General features: G+C 46.6%; 1 protein-coding gene across 2 annotated transcripts in view; it reads right to left on the reverse strand.

The window, feature by feature from the left end:
• LOC119440619 (E3 SUMO-protein ligase RanBP2) overlaps window positions 1–14,635 on the reverse strand; it is a 125,110-nt gene that overhangs the window by 48,405 nt on the left and 62,070 nt on the right. For both annotated transcript variants that reach the window (XM_037705514.2, XM_049662031.1), the window contains exons 20-23: window positions 13,132–13,362; window positions 10,297–10,725; window positions 7,935–8,426; window positions 1,925–2,080 (exon numbers count right to left, since the gene is read on the reverse strand). In XM_037705514.2, the coding sequence (XP_037561442.2) occupies window positions 1,925–2,080; window positions 7,935–8,426; window positions 10,297–10,725; window positions 13,132–13,362 (1,308 nt within the window). The remainder of the gene's footprint in view (window positions 1–1,924; window positions 2,081–7,934; window positions 8,427–10,296; window positions 10,726–13,131; window positions 13,363–14,635) is intronic.

Raw genomic sequence — 14,635 nt, forward strand, 5'->3', positions numbered from 1 at the left:
CATTAAAGTAGGGCGAAGGTATGAAACATGGACTGTTGACATGCGGTGCAATAAATATACATCCAGAATGCAAATGAAAAACAAACAATGCAACAGTTCAATGACAATACAATGATGGACAGAACAGAATATCCCAGGCAATGCCTGTTAATTTCTCAAAGTGCCCTGCTAAACTAGCCTCATTTGAGAAGGTTTCTTTGAACGGGTGGCAAGACCTTACAATATGCATTTCAACTTGGGAAGCATGTTTCGACTCGCTTTGACCGCAAATAAATACAGGGTGTCCCAGTTAAAGTTAGCGAAGTTGTTAAAAGAAAAAAAAAAAAATGCTGACAACCAACCAACACACCTCTTATAATCGTACCTAGCACTGTATTATTTTTTTTCTCTTTCTACAACTAGGGTAATGTTAACTGGGACACCCAGTTAACAATATATTATAAGCACAGGTGCTGAGACAATTGCATCGTCTGTACAATGGTTTCTCTCAGTGGTTGATTTCGCGAAGGTTAGCAGACCGTTCTTTTCGGGGCCCTCCTTAGACGGAACGACACTGAGGCACACAACAAGTCTGTGGCACCATTCTTCAAGCACCTGAGGAACATTCGAACGTCTCTCTATATGGCAAAATGCAGAAAGAGTCAGTAAAGCTGCAACAAAAACTACACCAACACACCAGCCACCTGCTGAGCTGCTTGCCAAGTGCCCCCTCAAACCGGCGGTGCCACCGAGAGGTCACCGTCGGCAGCGTATGAAGCTCTCCCATAGCATGACAGAAGTTTCGCGACCAGTAAAAAAGTATTGTTAAAGGTCTCTGGTAGAATTGAATGCAGCGAAGGAAGTGAACCAGCCTGAATGAATATGCACCGTGCTGCTATCAGCGCACTTGTTCTGCAAATCAGGTGCGAACGAGCCTGGCCGTGTGTATGTTGCAATCAATACACCATTTAAACAGCAGATTGTCCTACGTCGGCAACAAGTCGACCAGACAGACACTGTTAGATTTGGAAGTGGCTTTCAGCTAGCAGAACAGCTGTGTCAATCCACCCTGATGTGTCCCAGCGGTAACAAATTTAACCCGTTCAGCACAGCCTGTGGGCCCACGACTAGCAAAGTAATGAGCCTTTCTGTGAAGTGCAGATATAGCGTGCCGTGATTTTGTTAAATACAAATTATGTAAAAATCTATTTCAAGTGGGGGTTGGTGTCAAGTTCATTCTGCCTGCTTGCTGAACCCTAAAATGCCATTCGGGGAAAGTCTAAAAGACAAACCCGAGGGTACAGACATCTCCGGTTCAGCACTCCATGCCTGAAGTCACTAAATAAAGAGTGCCAATCACACTTATTGTGGAATGCGCATTGTCGACCGGGAGGCCTCTTGCATTCTTGAAACAGAGTGGAGATTCTCTTTCCGATATCTAATGGCAGTAATTTCCGCTATCAGTATGGTTAACCACATTACATCGCTATGTTGCAGCAAAATTTACTCAAGTAAATTCGTCATTATGAAGTGCAAACAAGACCCTCACTGCACAAGCCATTCATACTTTGAGACACTCCTTGCCTATTTTTGCTTCATGGCATGTACTGCTCTTAAGATTCAATGCCTTGTTTGACAGCATCTGCCAGAAAAATGCCATTTCATCAGGAGAAGCACACTTGCAGGCGTGCAGAGCAGCACAGCGTTCAATATATCGAATGTGGTGGTGAGCAGGAGTTCGATATACATGTAGCACAGTGCTATACTTTGCATGAGATTTCTATGTGAATGTTACAACTGTTCAATATAGACAATAGTTTGATATGTCCGGTAGCGACTGTAGTACCATTTTCTAAAAAGAGGCTAGCTGCAGTTGTTCTGGGAGGGAATGCATAGGGAAATGTCTTTAACCCTTTTCTTCTACACTGTAGCTGTAGTCACGTACCTTTTCATTCTCCTCGCCAGTGCAGACCGACACCTCCTCAGGCAGTGGAATTAGAGGTGTGAAGTTTCCTTCGACTTCAACTTCCTCCACGTAGTCGTCCGATCCAGTGCTAGCTCGTTGCAGGCGGCGTGGTGCTGCAGGAGACGGTGTCTGCGCCTGCACAATCCTAGCCTGTTGCAACTCATTTGCTACCAGTTCAAGTCTTATGCCCTCCGTGCAATGTGCTCACTGTCAATTCAAAAGGTATTTTGAATTCGGTTTTTGCCTAAATCATAATTGTAATTCACAGCAAAACACTACATGCTTACAGAGACATAAAAGCACAGTTTCAACACAGGAAAATATTGCAGTGAACTGGAGTTTGAAGCTGAAACGACACAAAAAAATGCAACTATACATGCCATGCACAGAAATGTCAAGATCAGTAAATGTCACATACACAGTTCAGATTCCGGAAATGTACTTGGCTGGTGACATAAGATAAACAGGGTAGTATTTTGTCTGTTGTACTCTTGTGTCAAGCCCATCATAAGATTGCCATACTTCAATGTCATCCTTACTTTTATACAAGACAAAGGTATCAGGAGCAATCACAAACATATAGCAGAAATGCAATTAAATTCCTTTTCATTATGCATCAGGTGGTAGCGGATAATATCCCTTTCGTATTATATTCATGCCACAAAACTTTTCACGTTATTCCGCACAGCTATTTATGGTTTTTCATTTTTGAAACGTGGTGCAAATAAACAGGCACTAATTGCTATTGTCATCAGGCGATGGCAATAGATGCTCAAACTACTGTTGAATGCCTTTGCCAGCTCAGAGATGAAGAAGTGCTGGCAGACTGTTCTGCCTATGCGTTGGCCCTCCAGAACAAACTTTGTAACACACTCAGTAGAGCAAGGTAGCATTTGACGTCGGCCAGGACCCAGCAGTAGGCCCAGTACGACCAGAAGCATTGTCATCTTTCAACTTGTTCTGAAGTGCAACCATGATATTAGTGATGTGGGCAAGGATTTCTCAGTCCTGGCTTGCTCCCAAGTGGCTTGGTCTCTACTCTAGATCCCACAAACTGTAGAGCATATGCATAGCGTTTGCTTTGTGTACAACAGGGCTCGAGTGTGTGCTCATGCTAATATGCTCCAGTCTGACCGTGCTACGTGGTGCGGACCGTGATGCCACATCCAACTTGCGCATTTTCGAAGCGCTATCAACAAGTCTGCCAAGGCGTCGAACCAGGAGAAACCAGGAGTGAGCTGGCAAGCATGCATGTAGTCTGACCTTAAGTTTCGTGTAGTTCGAGGCTAAATGAGCATTAAAAAATTAGTAGAAATTAGCGAGACACAATGGCTACGACACCGATAAAGTTTAATTCCTATGCAGGCGGCCGAGGCTGAGCGTGAGTAGACGATAATCTGCTTCTTTCAGAAGTACGTAATTATTATCGAAATTCAAAAGCACATTTTCGCCTACTTCAGCTTTCTTATAGAAATGCATCAATAAATATATACAGTAAAATCTCGTTACAAGAGACAGGATTACAAGAGACACTTGGTTATAAGAGACATTTGAAAATGGTTTGGTTGGTTTTCCTATGTTCGCCCCACACAAGAGACATGATTACAAGAGACACTCTGTTACTAAGGGCTACTTTTTAGGTACCTAGAGTAAGTTCTTCACTATTTAGAAGAGACACAACCCAGACATGGATCTTCCATCCAACACAGAATGGAATATCCTGTGCAAAACTGCCCTGAAGATAACGCTTGGGCCTGCATCCAAGAGACCGCAGACGTTCCAGAATCTTTCAAGGAGTTTGTGTCTGCAGATGTGGACTTCGTGTGCTCCGAAGAGCTTACAGATCATGCAATCCTCGCGCAACTCAATGGTGCATGTGCCCTAGAAGATGAATCAGAGGAGTAGGACAATAACGAGGACATTGCAGGGCAGAAAGTGTCGGCAGTTGAGGCTGACGAACATCTAAAAGCACTTCAAAAGTATTGTGAGCAACAAGAAGGCTTGCAAAGTGAAGTGCTTTACCTCCAGAAGTTGGGAAGGAAACTAATACCATAGTCCCTTAATAGCTTTTTCTGGTCACGAAACTCCCGCCACCATTTAATATAGACCCCGCGCCTGCCACTAGGGGCGCCATAGTAAAAGAAAGGCCAGCCACCTAGCCGAGCGGCCGCTGCGGGTGACGGCAGTATTTTTTTTTTTCCTGGTCACGTTACAGCCGAAATCCCAGCTTGTTTTCAATTTTATTTACATTCTATTTTTGTCATAGCAGTTACAGTATCCAAACTTGAACATCTGAGAGTGTTTTCTAACCGAAATCAAGGCATGTACAAAAAGTAAACAAGTTACCTGGAGGCTCCGCGTGTCAGCAGATGACGCACATAGAATTCTTACCGAGAAATATGTTGTTAGTTGGCTGAACCGGCTTCGATTGAAAACTTTTTAAGCGACTTTTATGCGCTGTACAAAGAATAAGACATTAGCGACGTGGCATTGCCAGTAAACAACAACCTGACTTCAAGGTCGTGTGCTGTTACTTAATTCCGATTTCACTCGAGCCGTTCAGGCGATGGTGAGAGATTCTAATCGCACATGCCATAAAATGTTCTAGGACATCAGAATTAGTTTGAAACAGGTACATCGGCAGATCGTAGCCGTGAATGGAACGCTTGCTTGAAGGAAAGTACTGTCATTTTCATGTATCGCAAGCTTTGCTAGTTTTTGTGCGTATTATTCCAAATGCGCGATAAAGTTTTCAAACCCGATTTTCATTGTCAATATACACTATAAAAACACAAACAGATTAACATGCCCAACTGACTCAGCACTGCGCTTATTAATCTCTAACTCGCACGAGCAGAGTAAGGAGTATTGATGGTCCGTTGCACTTAGTACCACACCTCCTTGGCGAACTGCGACGCATAATAGTATTTGAATCGCGAGCTTTATTTGAAGCAAATGTAGAAGCACGCGCGCATGCACGCGCACGCACACACACACACACATACAAATCTAACATGCCTTAGCATAGTTTCATACAATTACTAGAGGGAAGCGTGGCGCTAGTGTCTACGGCGGCTGCAAGCAAGGCAGTTCAAACTTTCAGCCCACGCCAGCCGCATCTGCAGTCTGTCCGGGTTGCGTAATTCATTTTCCAGGGCAGCTGGGCCCTCGGACTGTGGCGCCGCCGCACGGGAGAACGTGAACAAGAGACATGTTTCCCGGGTGCCTTGAGTGTCTCTTGTAATGAGGTTTTACTGTACACAGTACACAGTAGGAAGAAGCGCACTGATCCAAACACCCTTCTTGATTGACATTAGCTATTGGCCAATAGCAGCCGCATATGGGAATCCGCTATATTACAAAATAAAGTGTCCGGAAAAGAGTGAGGAGCAAGCTTCCGTTAAAAAGAGCATTTGAGAGAAAGGAGACATTGCGCTCCTCTTGCGAGCCCCCCGCACCTCATGCGACTGCAAAACTTGGCTGAGATGTTCACTGCAGCGTATGCTATTCGTGCCTATTTTTTCACCAAGCCAGGCGGTTGGTTGAGGATCCCTTTAATAGAAGAGAATATGAAAAGTAAGGCGCACCCCGTCCCCTTCATGTGGGTGTTCGCCTATTCTGCCATCCCTATGTCTCTCCCTTTCACACTCACGACGAGATGGAGCAATTCGCTGAGCTATCGATGTACTTCGCTACAGAAGCACTTATCAAGTAATTTGCCAGTGACCAGTTGTGGCGGCACTTCGTGCTGCCGGCCGCGATGGCTTAACCGACGCGACTAGGGGAGTGAGCGCAGAGACCTCTAAGGGGCACCACAGAGTGCGTACACGTTTTTCATTTTGTCTACCAGCCCCTTTGTTTGGGCATCGCTCAGACTTGAGCTCACGTCTGCAGTGCCTTGCACCTAAGCGAGCGTGTATACTGTGCTGAAGAGCACTGCCTAGTACATGTGCGTGATCATAATACACGGGGTGGCCATACTTATCAGAGGTCCAATCTGACGGAGATTGCCCTAGCATAGTTTCATACAATTACTAGAGGGAAGCGTGGCGCTAGTGTCTACGGCGGCTGCAAGCGGGGCAGTTCTGCCAGAATGGTAATGATGGGTAGTACACGGATTTCCTTAACATTGTCCTTCTGGCTTTAAATGGCTGTGTGACTTTACAAAGTGATAACAAAGTTATAAACAAAGCCACAAGAACGTCTAAAGCTCCAAGCAAGAAGGTCAGAAAAATCCATGTACTAACCCATCATTCCCATGGTGGCGGAACAATCACAGCGCCAGAGTTCCCTTTAGTATATGTAGAAAACTATGTGCCTTAGCTCTCGCGAGCAGGGCCATTGGTCATTGCTAGAGTATGTGGCATAGCTGCAGGAAAACATACTATATAGTGGCGTGTCACAGGGAGCCATTTTCCTGCAGCAACACTCCATGGCACCCTTTCTGTGTTTTCGCCTTTGCTGCAGGAGCCTCTTTGCTACCTGTAAAGCCCTCACAACCTCGGCTAGGCGGCGCTACTGCACCCCTTGAAAGGCGCCCCCCAATGTTAAAAAGTGACTTTTTAACGATAAGTCACCGCGCCACTGTGTGTTGTCTCTACGGCATCCCACGTGCTCTATCGTTGCTCGTGGCGCTCGAGCTGCGCATGCTCTCTCTCTCGTCATTTAGTAGGTGAACAGCATATTTAAAATAATCGTAAATGATGGTTGTTTTGGTGATGGCTAAGAGCAATTATTAATGTAATGACTTGCAAAAGCCTGTAAATATTAAACTAAAAACATTATGATAAACAGTGTGAAATTACCAATCTTATCAAGTACTACCGTTGTCGTTCTGTCACGTGGCGGCCTCATCAGCTCGCAGACCACCAGTAGAATTTCCGGAAAATAGCCATATTTCCACTTGAAGTTGCGGCCAAAATTTGCTATTGTGTTTACTACATTTCCTCACTGCCCACTTAAAAACAATGTTTCTCATCAGCTGGTCTTGAAGCACGCTTCTTCCCGAAAGGAGCCAGGATTGAGTGGTGGTAACACGGCCGCCATGTACAAAGCTTACTCAATTTTATCACTGTGTACATTAGGGCCACTTGATTTATCACAAAAAATGTATCACACAATGCAGCGGTTGGTTTATCTGAATTTCAGTGAAATTAACAGTTTCGTGTTTTTGAGGCTGTTGTGGCACTGAGTGACACAATATACTGTACGAGGCTAAGGAATGATGACGGCACACTTGCCGAAGTGTGATTACTGACACTGCTAGCATGCACTATAACACCAAATGAAAAGAAAGCAACTGGTGACGTCTGAATCTGTCCGCTAGGGAGCAATCGGCGCTGGTGTCTCAGGCGGAATACCCTGAGGTTGTTTTATCTATTTCTCCGGGACCCAGCATTTGTGCAATGGTGTCACCAAAGGTAAATAAACCTGTCTTTGTTAACTTAGGGCCATACTGCGTTTCTTGTGATACAGCACTCCGCCCTTTTAGCAGGCCTAATGCACAAATTAGATTACACGAGGCGACTGGACGCCTGGACAGCTTGCCAAGCCTAAACTCGTGGTGGTTGGTACTCCTTTAACATACCAGACACCACGATGTTGAACATTAGGTAAAGAAATTTCCATTTTGTGAAGGTAAAGTTTGCTGGTGTCACCATTTTCTTACTGCCAGAATTGGAGGCATGCTACATTTTTCTTGCTAAATAAGGTGTGTACCCAATTTCTACTTTAAGTGCTCAAATGCCATTTCTATGTTAGTTTCCTCCCTTGAACCCATAAAGAGTGGAAGCGCATCCTGTCAAGGTCGAAGTAAAGGAAGTCGGACCAATTTACTTGGAAAATAGATGCATGTTACATTCAGGTAAACATGGTAACAAAGTTGAATTAGCCAGATTTGAATTAACAGAACTTTACTGTATTAATATCCATGGGCTCAATGAAGTGTTGTGCTGCTGCAACATGCGCAGAAAAAAAAAATGCTTCCCACCGTCATGACTGGGCTTGCTTCAGCCGTCCTTGCACCAATGGTGGTCATCGGTTCCTGCCTTTCAGGAGCCACAGAAGCAAGTGCCGGCACTGCGCCTGTGAGTAGTCCATGCAGCTGAGGTGCAGCAGTGGCAAACCTGGGGGCAGTGGGAGCCACTGCAGCCGAGGTGAGGAAGGACGGTGGAAACCCCTGGGGAGCAGCTGGTGCTGCCAAAGTGGGCGAAGGGCCTGCGGCAGCTGCCGGCAGGGGGATCTGGAAAGCGTGCGGGGCATTGGGCGGCTTGGGTGTCATGGCCGCAGCCGTGATGGTGGTGGCCGCTGCTGGTGGCACCACAGGAGCAGGCACGGAAGCTGGCGGCGGTGGCATCTTGGACAGACGACTGAAGGCTGACAGCCGACCAACATCGCCACTGGCCACATGGGAGGGCGTGCTGCTGGCAATAGAAGTTGGCGGAGGGGGCTGGCTGATGTCAAATGAGAACTGAGGCAGGGGCTGGAAAAGGCAAGGAGAGGGGGGAAAAAAATGCTTGTCAGGTAAGTGAGGTTGCTCTATGGATTACACAGCCTGCCCAACTCCAGGGCCTGCCCAACAGAGGGTAACAACAATCCTCACCACTGCTGTCACAAAGCAAATTCAACAGCAGATGAAAAAGGTTGTCTTCGCTACTGTTACATAAGTTAGCGTGAAACGCTCTGGCAGGCCACTTCCCCACAAGATGTTCCTGAATAGCTGATACAGTGAAACCCCGTCAGGTGTTAAAACTGGAAAATATTTCAGAGTAAGTGGATTTTCAAGAAAGGCAAGATAACAAAAATAAATGTGTCATTCGTCAAAATGAGTTAAAGAGAATAACTCCAGACAACAATAAAAAAAAATGCAGATTCTATGCACCGTGGGAATCAATGCTATGCGAAGCATTTTGCAGGTACAGTCAACGACAGATTTTTCAGACACGCCTGATAATTCAGATGCCTTCACAGCACTGCCATGTAAAGACAATTGAAATTTTGGTTGCTGAAATCGCGGCAGCCAGGCGACCAGGACAGCAAGCGCGAGAGAGGCTTCTTCACACGGTACATACATGTCTTTCCTGTCGTCCGCCCGCCACTTAGTTTAGGCGTCGCTTGTACTTGAACTAGTCCACGGTGTTTCGCACCAACGGCGAGCATGTGCATGGAGCCGCTGCTTTTTAGAACGCTAAGCTGAAGAGCAGTGCCTAGTGCTCATGAGTGGTCGTACAACACCAAGCTACACTTGTCGGAGGCCAAATTGCCCTGCTCACAAGAAAGTCAGTGTGAGACTACGCAGCATAGCCATGGGGAGCCGTGGTGAACACCCATAGGATTCAATGCACTTGATAGCTCATGACAACGAAATGCCGCTAAAACGCAATCACACATCAGTGAATTTTGCTGGAATGTTACCCCACATATTACCTACTCATGTAAGGCTAGCAGGCTACAAAAAGTGCTCAAATGCCCTTGCTTGGCATGTGCGTAAAATAACCCCACATTACGCGTGCGCGGATGCTGCATTTTTCTTTGTTTACAAAAACAACCAAGTGCCAGAATAATCGCACGCGCTGGAAACACATAATGACCACCCTTTCGTTTGTTGATTGCCTGTTTCCAATGACGTGGCCACATGTATCTACTGGCAGGTGCCAATGTTTTTTACATACCTAGCACAATGTATAATCGGCACCTCAGTAAGAATGTGAAGAAAAAGCTAAGAAATCCATGTACCACAGATTGTACCTCATTTTTCAGAGCGTACAAGCGTGGAATCGGCGAAATGGCGTGTGCACGGACCTTTCCCTGACTGCAGTTGCCAACGATAATGGTGTCAAAATATGTTAGCCATGATGTGTTTCCTCCTCCCATAGCTTCTAACGCTTACATGCCCTCGTCATCCGATGACAGCCTTTCCATATCCAACGCGGCTAGTGCACTGAATGTCATGAGGGCGTTGGCAGAGAAGTGGGGTCTAATAGAGAATGTGGCTCGAGGCCTTGCCGAGTTTGAGGATGCTGTCATCGCTGAAAGGCCACCTCAGCAGCAAGTGAAAATCAGACTTTTCCTGTCTGCTTGCAAATATATCTTTTTTTGCAAGTGTGTTTTAAAGAGATTTACCAAGTTTTTTTGGCTTGTAAGCCTAAAGCTGCTCATCTGCCCCTGTCGGTTAATTAGTACATTGCTTTTATTAACGTTTCTTTCTCTTTTCCTGATAATATGATTTGGTTGGATAATACGTTGCAAAATACGATTTTCGGATGATATGCTTTATTTCCCGGTTCCCATGAAGATCGTATCAACGAGATTCCATTGTATACAGGGACATGGCTAAAGCAGATAACCCTCACCTGTCCCTCAGCCAAGCAGAGACCAGGGGTTGGTACAGTGGCGGCCGCTGCAGCCACCTGTGGCGAGTAAAACGGCTGGGGGGGCGCCAAAGGTGGAGGCAAGGGTCGTCCCAGAGGTGGGGGCGGAGCTAGCGAATAGCTCAGGTGGGGTGGTGGAGGATAGCCCGCATAGGTGGCACCACGGAATGGTGGTGGGTACCCCAGTGGCGGTGGTGGTGGTGGCACAGAGTGGGGTGGCCCTGCCGCCACCATCGAAGCTGCTCCACTGGCAGCCGCTGCCTCCAAGTGTGAATAGTCCGTGTACGGGTCGTAGTCGCCTTCATACGCAGTTGTGTACTCGTCCACATACTCTGGCTCCTCCCGCTGCCGCTGTGCACGAGATGCAGTGGCAGCCGTGGCTGCCTTTGCGGCAATGTCATCGACTTTTTTCTGCATGAAAAAGAAACCAATGCTTTGTTGATGCATGTAATTAGAAATAATACGAAGATGTACAATGATATAGGAAGAATATTTTGCAGTGAGAGTTCTTCAATCCAGAGGGAACAATTAAAGTTGTAGCACTGAGATTTTTATGAAGAGATGAAGAGATTTCCAGAAGTGATATTTTTTCCCATTTCCAGGTGCTGAAAGACACTCAAGCAACAGCAACTTCTATAGTTTATAGTGCTAATGGTGGTTTTGGCTCAGATCTTGGTTCAGGAAAAAAAACTGATTTGTAGCAGCTATATGCACTTTTGGCGCAGTGTTGAATGTACATCTACTGTAAAACCTCATTCTTATGTTTTGGAAAAAAAGAACACAAGAACAATCATACTAACCAAGAAAATGTACGACTTCAAGTCACTAAATTACAGTAGACTTCCGTTTCATTCAGCCACATTGCGAAAGAAGTCGCAAGGCCTTTGCCACTGCGGGCACTAATCAGTCACGAGATGACGGTAACTAGAGCTTCAGCACTGCTTTTGTACAAAATAAAACAGGACTTGCTGATTCAGTCAGCAAATAAAAGCTTGATGTAGTAAGCATTTGTTTATTGTTCTCTTTTACTTTCTGGAGTTTTACGTGCCAAGAACAGTTCTGATTATGAGGCGTAGTGGAGGGCTCCGGATTAATTTTGACCCCCTGGAGTTCTTTAACATGCACTACAACGCAAGCACACGGGCGTTTTTGCATTTCGCCTCCATCGAAATGCGGCCGCCGCGGGCGGGATTCGATCCCGCGATCTCGTGCTCAGCAGCGCAACGCCTTAGCTGACTGAGCCACCGCCGCGGGTTAATAGGACTTTGCTACTACCTACTACAAAGTACAGAACACTTATATTCCAAGCTTTGTGCCCGGAAAGAAGAACAAATCTATTCAGCAGAGCACTCCCGCGAGCTATTAGGCTGAAAATAAACAATCACATAGTGGCCGCACCGAGGAACTTTACCGAGTCAGAAACATGAAAAGCGCTGCTTCAAAATGTTTGCCAAATAAAGAACGAAGAGCACACTGAACCTGATTTAATTCATAAGCGGTAAGTTTGGAGAACTTGGAATAAACTTCTAGCCCCGCTTTTAGTACAAAGCACCGCATACGCTGCTCGCGCCGTTTGGATGCCAACAAGACACAAATGTTGGAAGCTGAACGTTTCGTGACGGTCCACAGAGTAAGCGAGGGATTAGCTAGTGTTAATACCGTATTTACACAAATGTAGGTCGACCCATTTTTTCAAATTTGACAATCCAATGTTGGGGGGTCGACTTAGAAACGAAACCGAACCGTGTACCGCTAGTAGCAGCAAGAGAAATGAGAAATCAGGGGCGCTAGGGCGTGGTTACAACATTGCACCTACGTTTCCATGGTTACGGTAGAAGCGTAGCGTATTAATTTACCGTATTGCATACATTTTGATTGCGCGCACCACGAGCGCACGGCTCTTGTGGGAGCATCGATCATGGAAGAGCCGCCGTTTGGGGGGTATTGGTAGTTGGCGGAAGAGCCGCCGTTTGGGGGGTATTGGTAGTTGGCGGATGAGCCGACGTTTAGGGGGTAACAGTAGTTGGCGGAAGAGCTTTTCTTTGAGATACGATTGTTTTCGACGGCCGCGCGCATCTGTCCCTTCTGCTGTTATGCTGAATCGTCGCGCCTGTCATGAGTGCCAAGAACTTTCGGTGCTCGTTCACAGCAGCGTTCAAACGGGCTGCTATCCTCCATGCCGAGGAAACTAACAACTGCGCAGCGGGACGCAAGTTTGGAGTCAGTGAACGTGTGGTGCGGCAGTGGCGGCTTCAGCGCAAGGAAATTTGGCCTCCCTGGCGACTGTGTGCGGGTGGGTCCTCTCTGCGTGGGCGGCTGTACCTCGCGATGTCAAGGTGCGGTCGTTCGCGAAGTGTGGACTTGCACTTAATGATGACGTGCTGTGGGACCGCAGCAGCTATGACGGCAGCAGTGCCAGTGAGGTTGACTCTAGCGACGATGAGTAGTCGTAGCAACCCCGTCAATAAATTTCCCTTGTGTGAATGCACCTCGCGTGGTTTTTCTCCCTCCCCTCCTTTTTTTTGAGACATGCAATTTTGGGGGGTCGACCTACATCCGAGTCGACTTACAATCGTGTAAATACGGTACATCTTTCTTCTGCGATATGCGTCGAAACGGAGGTCTGCTGCACCGCCCCGGCACCACGCACTTGCACTGTAAACACGGAGGCAACAGAGGTAGCTGAGACAAGCAATGGACGTGTCACCACGTGATCAAACATGGCAGCGCCCATGGGAACGATGAGAAACGGGTCAATAGGCCCACGATAGAGGGAGAGTACAGATGGGCGTTCATATCCTGCAATGGTACACTGACCGAGAGCTGCTCCAAGGCAGTCTGCTGCTGCCTGACTTCGGCCAGGACAGACTGGTGGCTTTCGCGCAGCTCCCTCAGCACATTCTGGTTGACCTCCTGCACCTGGCGCAGGTGACTCATCACCAACTCCTGGTGCAGTGACAGGGATCGGAGCTGCAACTCAACAAACTCGTTTGCAGCAGTAGCAGGAACGGCCGCCTGCACCCTCGGCTGTCTTGTTGGGGACTCCTCCTGCAGAAGGTAAATGCAACCTTAAATTATGAGCTTCAGAATTACAAGGCAGAACAAACGCTTCACTGACATGTTCTGCCACAAATACATATTTTTAAACACCAATCCCACAAGCTCATTTGTTTAGTTGATGATTACTTGTCCAACTTTTGTAGAAACAACCAGTGATTATTAGAATAGCACTGACTGCATGGGAGGGTTCTCGATATTAAACAAACAAAAAACAGCTTTTAAATGCGAGACAATACACACTATGAATAGTAAAACAGCTACTTGCGTCAAGGTACACTGGATTCAAGGCCATGCAGCGAACCCTCACAACATTGCTGCTGACCAGCAGGCACACTGCCCTCCTAATCAAGATCTTCTGTACATTTACCTCTCACCTCAACTCCTTAACTCGCTCCGAGCCCGTAAAAATTTTCTCCGGCAGAACACACGCGCTCTTATCCCACTGTGTGTCTGCTCGCTCCCCCTTCACCTTACTAGGGCGGAGGAAGTTGTGCTTAGGAGGCTTCGGGCTGGGGTGGCCCTTACACCGGCTGTGATCTCAAGGTGGAACTGGTCGCATTTACCACTGGGTGCTATGTATCCATACTGCTCCGTCCCTATGATGGAAGCAGATGCATACCACCTATTATGGACATGTACGGGTTTACAACCGGAACGCTCGCGTTTCCTACTGCAAGCTGGGCTCCGCTACAGTGTGACAACCAACTATGACCGCTCGATACATGATAACAGATTCCACAAAACACTGCTTCAATTCATACACAACACAGGCCTCACAGCACACATATAATACACATATACACATTAGGAATCATGCCTTAACGGCAAGTCTTTTCGCAATAAAAAATAAATGCGAGAGCGTTTCTATGCCTACATTTACCCACTTAAAGACAGGAAAAGTCTGCGACTACAGCTTTGCAAGGTATCGAAAAATTGAATTTGGATAGGTATGCCTTGTACTTTACCATACAACGTACTCTGCTATCTATAATGGGCAGTGAATCCACAGAATTGCCAAAACAACTCAAGATAGAGTAAACGTGTGTATACAGTAGAACCATGTTGATATGTTTCTATTCGTTACATTTTCCCCAATTCTTACAACCACGTGCAAATTAACCGTAACCCTTCCAATTTCAAAACATTTGACAGGTGGCAAATGAGCCTGAACCTGGCAATGAAAATGCGATCTTTACCGATAACAGCGACCACGGTTGACGTACACAGCACAAACAATGGGTAAATGCGTAGCTTTGACTGA

This window comes from Dermacentor silvarum, chromosome 2 (assembly GCF_013339745.2).
Source record: "Dermacentor silvarum isolate Dsil-2018 chromosome 2, BIME_Dsil_1.4, whole genome shotgun sequence".
Classification (NCBI taxonomy): Eukaryota; Metazoa; Arthropoda; class Arachnida; order Ixodida; family Ixodidae; genus Dermacentor; species Dermacentor silvarum.